General features: G+C 29.7%; 1 protein-coding gene across 4 annotated transcripts; it reads right to left on the reverse strand.

Annotated features, from left to right (window-relative positions):
- Positions 1-494: 494 nt before the first annotated feature.
- Positions 495-10,284, reverse strand: LOC124426122 (pecanex-like protein 1). 4 transcript variants are annotated; one of them, XM_046967420.1, is made up of 16 exons: positions 10,126-10,284; positions 9,685-9,931; positions 9,127-9,405; positions 8,599-8,951; positions 8,273-8,416; positions 7,943-8,190; positions 7,608-7,867; positions 7,435-7,503; positions 4,025-7,266; positions 3,470-3,931; positions 3,253-3,397; positions 2,884-3,142; positions 2,416-2,769; positions 2,186-2,298; positions 1,831-2,105; positions 495-1,660 (listed from the first exon to the last, which is right to left on the reverse strand). In XM_046967420.1, the coding sequence occupies exons 1-16, from the start codon at positions 10,276-10,278 to the stop codon at positions 1,379-1,381; spliced, it is 6,885 nt and encodes a 2,294-aa protein (XP_046823376.1). In that variant the 5' UTR covers positions 10,279-10,284; the 3' UTR covers positions 495-1,378. The 4 variants fall into 4 exon arrangements, with proteins under 4 accessions (XP_046823376.1, XP_046823377.1, XP_046823374.1 ...); XM_046967421.1 differs by lacking the exon at positions 7,435-7,503; XM_046967418.1 differs by having other exon boundaries at positions 2,186-2,769.
- Between the last annotated feature and the right edge of the window lie 59 nt (positions 10,285-10,343).

The raw sequence follows: 10,343 nt of genomic DNA on the forward strand, positions 1-10,343 counted from the left end.
TTTGCAAGTAATCTTATAATTCTTATTTTATAGATAACCGGTATATATATGTATGTGTATATATATATATATATATATATATATATATATATATATATATATATATATATATATATATATATTTATATATATATATTATATATATATTTTGTAATTATTTAACATTTGCACATAACACCTGATCTGTACTAATATAAACAAAGTAGTAAGTATTGTAAATGGAATATCTTAATTTTAAATGAAAAACTTTGAATATTATAACATGCACTTAATATGTTATGATAACAAAATATTTTACAATATATTACAACAATGAATGAAATTTTCTTAATACTATTATTATTTCTATTGCGCGTTTCTAAATAATTTCAAAAATTATATTACTCATAAAAATAAAATTGTATTATTTAAATTACAGATAAGATGTTATTGATTTTAGTTTACCGATATGTACTGTAGAGGCAAATGTATGGCCCCATGAAATTACACATTCATTAGATACATTTGGACGCTTTAATTTTGCAAATGTTTTCTTATTTACAATTTACAATTCATCCCTACCAAGTAGTTAAAAAAAATATAACAAAATGTAGAAAAACACAAATGATTTTATATACAATTTTCTATTGATGCCTCTTGTTGTTATTGGATACATTCATTCTATTTAATAATGACAATAGAAATATGCAGTTCAAATAGAATGTAGTACCTACTACATAATATTTGAATTGTTAAAATTATGTACATTTTTTAATGTCATAAATTAACAAAGAATGAATATATTCAATATTTACCCTATAAAAGCAATTTTACAACTTATTTAACAACAAGTAGCATCATATTTATATGCTATTTTGTAAGTCAACTAATAGTAATATAATACACAGTATGATACAACATGATACAATTTACTTTGCACTCCATAACTCAATAATTATTTTTACGTTTTCTTGAAAATTAAGAAAAATAGTGTTTCTGTGGTTGACTTTGTTAAAAAGTATTAAAATATATCTGTCTATAAGCGAGTTTCATATCCTCAGGATTAAATATTTTCTATTATTTGTTGATATTTATGATAGTTTTCGATTCTATTCCAGGGATGTTATTCGAATGAAAAAAAATTATTATTTAAAATAAATTATTGCATTATTATACTTGATTATATAAAAAAATAATCATTTAAAAGAAATTTGTTTTTCTATTAATGATAAATTAATTTAAAAATATTCTTGTGACTCAGAATAGTCTGTGTTTTTACCAAACTGGAATGCATTTACCACAATCGACACTTTAATATATTATTGTAATATATAGATTAAAAAATTGATCTATAAGAATTATCAGAATATGATTTTATAGTATATGGAAAAATATTTGACTAAACTTCTGCACCCAGATCTCGTACTCCTTGTTCTGCTATTGGAACATATTTGTCATCGATTTTAACAAGCAATATAACTTTATCAACATGTGATCGACGATTAGGATCGCGATGATTTGGAGACCAACGATGGACAACACATCCTTCCATTCCTCTTTCTGGTACCCAATGTTGCCAACCCGATCGACCACCTTGTTGTCTCATTTTTTCGTCTGGCCAAATTACATCTATTCGACGACCAAGATTAATTGCATCATATACTTGATTCGGGTCCATAATCTATCAAAAATAAACAAAACAAATAAAATATTTAGTTCAAAAAATAAAATTAATTTAATTATGATATAATTCCAAAATTAATTAAAATAATTAATTTTGAAAGTATACATCAAACAAATTGGAAGAAATAGATCAAACTAAATTTTAACATAATTGTTTCTTATACTTACACGAACTCTCTGAAACACTTCCTCTTTGTCAAGTTTATTAGAAAAACTTGTTTCACTTTTACTTTCAGTTTTGATGTCACTATTACTAAGAAGTCCAGCCAAACTGGCAAGTGTTGAACTAGTGGGTTTTCCAACAGAAGCAAGTGAACCTCTGTTACCACCAAGAGAACTTGTGTTTGCTCGACCTAAAGAACCACGTCCCGTTGAACCACCAATTTGACATCCAGATTCCATTGATTGTGATCCCGATGTATTATGACCTGATTGTCCATATCCTGTTATATGGATAGATAAGAGATTGCACAAGCATTCATAAAGATATTATATATAAATATAATATCATGTTTCTGCGTACCAGAGTGGATATTGTATGTGGTCATAGAGTATACTCCATCATTTCCAAAACCCCCATCATCTTGCGATCCCGTTCCACCCGATGAACACCCTTGACCACATCTTCTTCTTACTCTGAAATATAAATATTGATTATATTTATATTCATAATATACAATTCTACACACACATATATATATATATGTGTGTGTGTGAGTGTGTGTGTGTGTGTATGTAATACAGTGGCTATACCTCCGCCACAATTTTAACACAGTCGATTTAATGGTACCAAAACTTAAAGGACCTCCAACTATGGAACATAACTGTTCATTAGTTTCTGCATAACTGGTAGTTAATGGTGAAACATAAATTGGATATCCAATTGGTTGATCACAAGAACTATTAATTATATTTCTTAATGCCTGCTTCGCATTCTGTATAGAACCGCGTTCAGGATTTCGATTTCTTAAATATACTAATTCTTGTTGTTGGCCAGCCCAAAGACCACGAACACATTCACGATTCATTTTAATTACTCGAAAGCTTAAGTAACGTTTATTAAGCATTATTACTTTATATTCATCAATGCCATCGTCAAGTACATGCCTAAGAAACAATATGTAATCAATTTCTTAAATTTAAATAGTTTATATATATATATATATATATATATATATATATATATATATATATATATATATATATAAATATTTTATGTACCTAAGTGCCAAAAGACTGGGTGCTCCACTTAAAACAGCATTTCTCCATAAAGGATCAGCTTCGTGACTAATCACAAGATTTTTATCATGATTGTCAATGGCTTCATAAAGAGCACAGCATTCTATGTATTGTTCTGAACTCATAAAATGATCTTGATGCAATTTTAAGGCCATTCTTACACCTTTAGCAACAACACTTCTTAGTAATTCAACATCATGAAGTACCCATTCGTCTCGTGGTGATGTTATTCGAAAATCTCCTATATAATATTAAAATATATGAAAAAAGTAATGATATTTGAATATTTTCTAAAGTAAAATAAAATGAAATTATAATATGAGATAAAGATAATATATATATATATTAAACCTTTAAACAGTGCATGTAGACCATATAAAAAGAATTCGACACTTGACACAGTGTTGTGAGAAGCTGCTCCTAAAACGCGTCTTCCCAAAAGACTTAAGCCCAGACAAAGTGATACCAGATTTGAATCACGTGTTTTTTCTAATGACTAAAAAATACAATATCAAAATATACCTAAAAGTAATAATGTATCATATAAAGTGAATGGTTAAAAAAGTACCTTATCATGCTTAGTTGCACAATATTGTATCCAATCAAGGTAAACATTACAAAAGCTACTTCTTGTAATACCACTTGCTCGAAAGTCGAAGTCTTCGTCAATATTCATATTAAAAACAGGATCAAGATCCGCGAAATTTTTATCCAATGTTGTTTTAAGTGCATCAATAATATCTTGATTCTCCAACCAAGTTTTTAATTTTGGAGACTTAAGAGCATAGAAAACAATACTTTTGACATAATAAGTAATTAATACTTTACGAAATTCATAGACTTGCAGCATTGACACAGCTGAATTATCCGAAATCGAGTAACTTTCAAGTACATACTTGGCACTTGCAACTTCCCAAGCAAGCCATCTCTGACTAAAAGCTGCATTGACACTAAGTACATTTGAAAAATGTCCCATTTCACAACAACAACAATTATCATTATCTTCGATACCTTCAGATATTGCTTCAACCTAAAAAAGAGAAGAAAGAAAAACAAAAAATTAGATATCAAATTTATAAAAAAAAAAAAAAAAATAGTTAATGCATAGTCACATAAATAATACCTCTCTTTGTTGACAGTATGTTCCTCTGAACTCAAGACCCCTTAATTGAAAAGTAACTAAACCGTTTCCTAACTGCACTATATGTACTAAACAATTTAGATAATCAGATGCTAAAAGAAAACAATCTCCTTGCTCTACATTACCCCAACGACCAAGAGCAAGATCACCATAAAGACTATGCTGAAGAGACCGTGTCAATTGTTCATAAAATATAGAATTTAAATTATTATCATCTGCACCTAAATTACGATCTAAATGTGAAGACATTCGTGTATTTGAATGATCAACTCTTCTTGTTTTATAGTCACGTTCCCAAAATTTAACTGGACGTACATACGATGATATAAAAATTGCACTTCCTAAAAGTGGATTTAATGGCGTACTTAACATAGCAGATATACCTGCTTGAAGGAAAAGCATTGCAGAATGTGGAACGGAGAATGGTTGGGCAAAGGCATGAAAAGCACTACCCCAAGTAATTTGCCATGGCGCGATATATGTTACAATAAATCTTATTTTTAATAACAATTCATAAATTTTTGCAAATGCTATACCTGTTACAAAATAATCTACTAAAAATGTTTCACTTAAATCACGAAAATCTATTTTAAAAAAAAGAACAGCGAAAACGAGAACTAAATAACGAGTTGATGGATCAGAATATGCCGAACGTAAAGATTTTAATCCGCATATAACGATAATCAATGCTCCAATACTTTCTCCAAATTTGGATACTATCTTTGATGAACATTCAGTAAGTGCACCTAAAAATACAATAGGATAAAGAATGTTTCTCTCAAGAAAACATAAACAAACATAAGCTTTCTCAAACCACATAATTTTGACTGGCTCGCGTACTTCAAATTGTGCATGTTCATGACTACGTAACACAGGTCTTGCAAGACACAACCATGGTAATTGTTTTCTAAGCTGTGGTACTATATAATGTAGAAGAAATCCTAAGCAACTGACGATACCCCATAATACAGGATTTAATTCTGGTTGTAAAGCAGTGAATACTGTAGAGCAATGAATTCCAAAGGATAAAATTCCAATCACAGCACAGACAATTAGATCATTTTTCAGTCTGGCATTAACAGTTGCACGTAATTTCTCTGGAAGAGGGTCGACTAATTCTGAATCAGACATTTGTTCTCCAACTTTTATTTTTACATCTTTTTTTCTACCAGATGTTCTAATTTTAGCTTCTTTATATGTTGTAGTTAAATTATCTTTATGAGTTGTATTTTCTATAATCTTTGCTTCTTTCTCTTCAATGTACATTTCTGGAGGCCAAAGATTTGATTTTACAATGTCCCAAATAACACTAGGATCTGAAGATGACCTACTTAGATGATAAGATATAGCTACAAGTAATCCAGCAAAGATAGAAAATAAAATGTGTTGTGAAGATTTAGGTTCAGTAAGAGCACCATATGCAAATCCATATAATATAATAACAGTGATTATACTACGAGCAAGACAGTATATAGAAGACACCAGACTGGTAGCAGCATTTCCACCAAATAAGTGGATATCTAAATGTTCACAGAGATACATTAGGAAAGTGTTTATCTGTGGAAACAAACCTAATGAGAATACAATTGGGAAACAAAGAAGAAAAATTAGTAAAACATTTCTTATTTGTAATATAACGTCACAATCAACAACACGTAAACCATATACACGAAATTCTGAACTTTTAAAATTCCTTAACGATTCATTAAAGATTAAAATAAATCCTGAACATAATATATAATATACTGGTCTAGAAAACACTATAATACGATTAAAACCATGTGTCGGGGACGCAGCATCTGGTTGAACTGATTTTAATAAAGAATATTGACAACCAGCAGTTACAAAACAGAACATAAAAGCAAAGATATCTCGATAAAATCCTTGCTGAAGCAAAATTAAACCTAAACCTGCAACAATAACAGCTAATAATGTAGAAACAATTGTTTCTAGAGAAGTTAAATTACGATCGAGTAGAGCTAACAATGATAATCTATCAAATCGCACTTTGACATGTGGTAATTTTCCTATTTTCCATTTATAATAATGCCTTGTTTGTTTAGGTTTTGTATCAGATCCATCTAAACCATCTATAAAACGATTCCAAGATAAACTTGAGTTTATGTCAGCTTCTTGATGTGCAGGCAATGTTAATACGGGCACGCGATTATTGGAATCTGATGAGTAAGAATATAAATTAAAATTTCCTAATAAACTATGCAATCTGCGATTTCTTTCTGCCATTGAGTCGGAACGCGAAATAAGAGTATGACGAAGCTGATCACATTCTGGATTTCCCACTGGACATTGGCTTGAGCTTCCAGCATTTGAAGAAATTAAATTTGATGGCAATGAATTTTGTGTTTTGGTCTGATTGCTCGCTGGACTTGATAAAACGGGCGGTGTATCTATGATAACTGTTAAACCAGCAGAATTTAAAGATAAACTGCTATAACTATTACTTAATGAATCTGTTAATTCCCAATTTGCATCATAATGTAAATTTTGATTAAGTTGTTGACGCAATAAAGTATTCAATAATTTTTCATTATTACTTGAAGGAATTTGTGTTGCTGTAGCAAGACCAGAACCTTTTTCATCAAAAGTATATGCCAACCATCCTCCATTATCATCTCGAAAATAATGCACAGCCCCTTCAGACGTGTCATTATGATTAGTTGCTAAATGACATTCTCCATTAGATATTAAACCAAACAGAGCAGTCAATGGTACAACATTATCATCTCTAGTAGGCCTTGGCCCTCTATGAGTTCTATTCGAACGTTTTAAGCGACTCTGCCTTGCTCGAGAATTTCTAGTTTCAGAGTTACGATTAGGTCTGAGATCAGATACAGTACTGGACTGAGCAGACAAATCTCTGCCAGAATTTAATAATGCAGCCAATAATGGAGGTGCAGGACTAGGTAATAGCGTGCTCAACTCATTATTTGAACCAGTCGTTTGCTCAAATTTTGTTTCTCTTCTATCTTTTTCTTTGCGAATTTCCATTGTTCGTTTCGGTTTTGGTCTGATTTGTTCAATGCAAGAAATGTTGTCATCTGTTGTTTCTTGCGTAGGTTTCGGACGGCTTTGCTTTGGAATGGCACCTTGATGACGTTTATTATCTATTTCCAATTGTGGAAGTAATTTTCGTTTTACTTCATTTTCTATGCTTAAAGTTGTTGTACTAGATGAACCTGAATCTGGTTCTTTTGCATGGAGATCTGTAAAAAAAAACAAAAAAGTTTTTTAATTTCTTCATTCTATTTAACATTCAGAAAATAAAAAAGTTTGATCGATCGATGATTTATACGACTATTCTATTTTGTTTTAAATTTACATGTAATCGGTTTGAATTTGCATATACTAAATTTAGAATACCACCAACTTACAATCAGTACTAGCTGTCTGTAGACTTTCTGATGTATCCGTATCATCAGATCGAGTAAAAGTCCAAAATACTGGCAGCACAAATTAAAAAAAGGTAATAATGCAACACATAAAATTAAGAAGCACTAACCCTTGACAATCCTTTTTAAATGAAAGTGTCATCAATTATACTTACTTTTACTTGTCCATGGTTCAATTGGGCAATCACTACTTTCAAATAACCAATCTATTCCAACAACACTGCCTGAGTTTAGAGGATCTTCTATATTTTTCGTTTTATCATGTCGTTTATCTTTATGTCTCTCTCCATCAGAATATTCATGACTGCTTTGACTTGCATTACTGTATCTTCTTTTAATATTAGATTTTGGCTCTTCAAGAAGTGCATCACGAGAGTTTGCAGAATCATTGTCAACTACAGTATCACCATTAAATCTGAAAACAATTTTATATTCTCATAATATTATGACACACAACTTCAATTTCATTATTTAATTATTAAACATTTACCTTGAAAATCTATCATCAAATCTACTAGTACTAAGACTTCTGTCACGATTAGAAGTAGTAGTGTTGTCATTCGTTGTTTTTCTAGTTAATAATGGACTATATGAATCTCCAAGACTGAAACCCCCAGAACTTTCATTAGCAAATTGTTCATCACTTTGTTCTGCTATTGGATGAACTATTTCAGATCCATAGCTAAGATATGGTAATAATTGTAATTGATTTCTTGTTAAGGTATTCTGAGGTAAAACCTTTATAAAACGAATAAGAGATTACTAATACTAAGAAATATTCATATAAAGTAACTGCATTTAAATTTTATATCAAATGTACCTTTTTAGTATTAATTGTTTCAAGACTTTGTGGATGTAAAGGTAGATTATTATCATCTGTAATATTTACATTTTTGTTAGTTGCACCAATAGTTTCAAGACTTTGTGGATGAATAAGTTGCTGATGTGGCTTTTTAGTAATCACCTAATAATTGAAATGGAATGGTATTAAAAAATGAAAAAACATAAAATAAAAAAACATATATATATATATATATATATATATATATATATATATATATGTTGTCTTATGCTTGTATAGAATAATAAACGTGCATACAAATTATAAAAGAAAAAAAGAAAAAAAAGAAAAAGAAAAATTATTACCTCTAATGATTGAGGATGTGATGAGATTTTATTTTTGTCCGCATCTTCTTTCTTTGATATAATTTCAAGACTTTGTGGATGATCATTTATTAAATGAGTTTCCATAGGAATTGAGTTTGAATTAAGTCTTCGAACACTTTGATTCGATTTCCAATAAGCATAATCATCACCATGATGTTCTAATTCTAAGGAACTAGTTTGTTTTATTTGGCTCTCAGATCCAGTTTTCCCAAGGCTACCCTGTTTCGAGTGTCGATTTCTAGAATCTTCGGATGCATGTCTACACAATTTACGTGGACCTGGTCGATCTTCTTCTGCTATCACCACACATTTTTGTCGTTTTAATCGCCATTCTAGATATAATTAATATATATAATTTTGCAAGTCACAATACCATTTTATTAATCATCATAAATATTAATTTATTCTATGTCAACCTTAATCTATTTTATTGTACGCTCAGATTATATTTCATAATTTGCAAACCTCTAAATGTCATTGTAAATGATTTTATTATCAGTAGATTACCATTTATTATATTCCTAAAACGTGGTTCATGGTATTGAGCAGAAACTAATTCTGCTTCATGTACATTAATACTCGTTACCATGGGTTTGCTTAATTGTTGTGCTTCTTCTGAACTTTCTGAGCTATTTTTTCTATGTATTTCAACTTTTAAATCTATAGTAGAACTAGGTTTTTCTCTATTATATTCTGATGTTATACTATCAGCATCTGCATTTTGTATATTGGACTCAATAAAAGAGTTACGAGATGAACATTCCACAGGTGGAGTATCAGTTTTACCTATAAATACGATCAATAATAGTTTTCAATAAATTCAATTGCAAATATACAAAAGTTTTGATATGACAAACTTATAAACAAAGATTTCATCTGTTTTATATTTTTGTTAATAGCAATTAAGATAACAAAAAAATAATAAATAGACATGAAATATAAAGCTTTTAGAATAAAATATAAAAAGCATATATATTCATTATTCCTATTGTATTGTAAGAAAAGTTCATTTGTTAATCTAACACAGTTATATAATATAAAAATCAAGAACTTTTATATAAATACCATTTAAAACTTGGAGTTCTATACCATGCTCAACTTGATCTTGTAATTGTTCTCTATGTTTATTACGTGCCACACGTCTTTTCTCGCTTTCAGATTTCTGTTGACTAATAGATTGACCTGGTTCTTCCAAACATTCAGTTGTATCATAGACACAATGCAATGCATGATTTATGCACTTTATTGTACCAAATAATACAACAATGGACGAACAATAAGCTAACCAAACATATAATGTTGGTGGAAAATACTAAAATACAAAATTGTTAATGAAAGGTTTATCGAAAAATCTTTATTCTTTCAAATATTTAATATGTAAATATAATCGTATAAAATAATAGCGTATTACAGTTTCAACATGGTATACAAAAAAAAAAAAAAAATCTAAATATTATTCTTAGATTATTGATTGTAGAATATACAATATACACAATGACTACTTACGAGATATATCGTAAATGGAAGACAAAGCAAAAACAGCCAGACATAGAGATGAAAGGTATTTGAGAAAACATCGAGATGTGGATCGTAAAACCAGCCTCCTGTCAGGCTCGCCCAGACGCCTTGTCTTAAAATTTCCAGCGTTTGCGAACCCATACCAATAGTAAATGCACTTCCTCACCATTTTCCCATCACTTGACGATCAACGGTTTTATACTTGT

Source organism: Vespa crabro, chromosome 8, assembly GCF_910589235.1.
Source record: "Vespa crabro chromosome 8, iyVesCrab1.2, whole genome shotgun sequence".
NCBI lineage: Eukaryota > Metazoa > Arthropoda > Insecta > Hymenoptera > Vespidae > Vespa > Vespa crabro.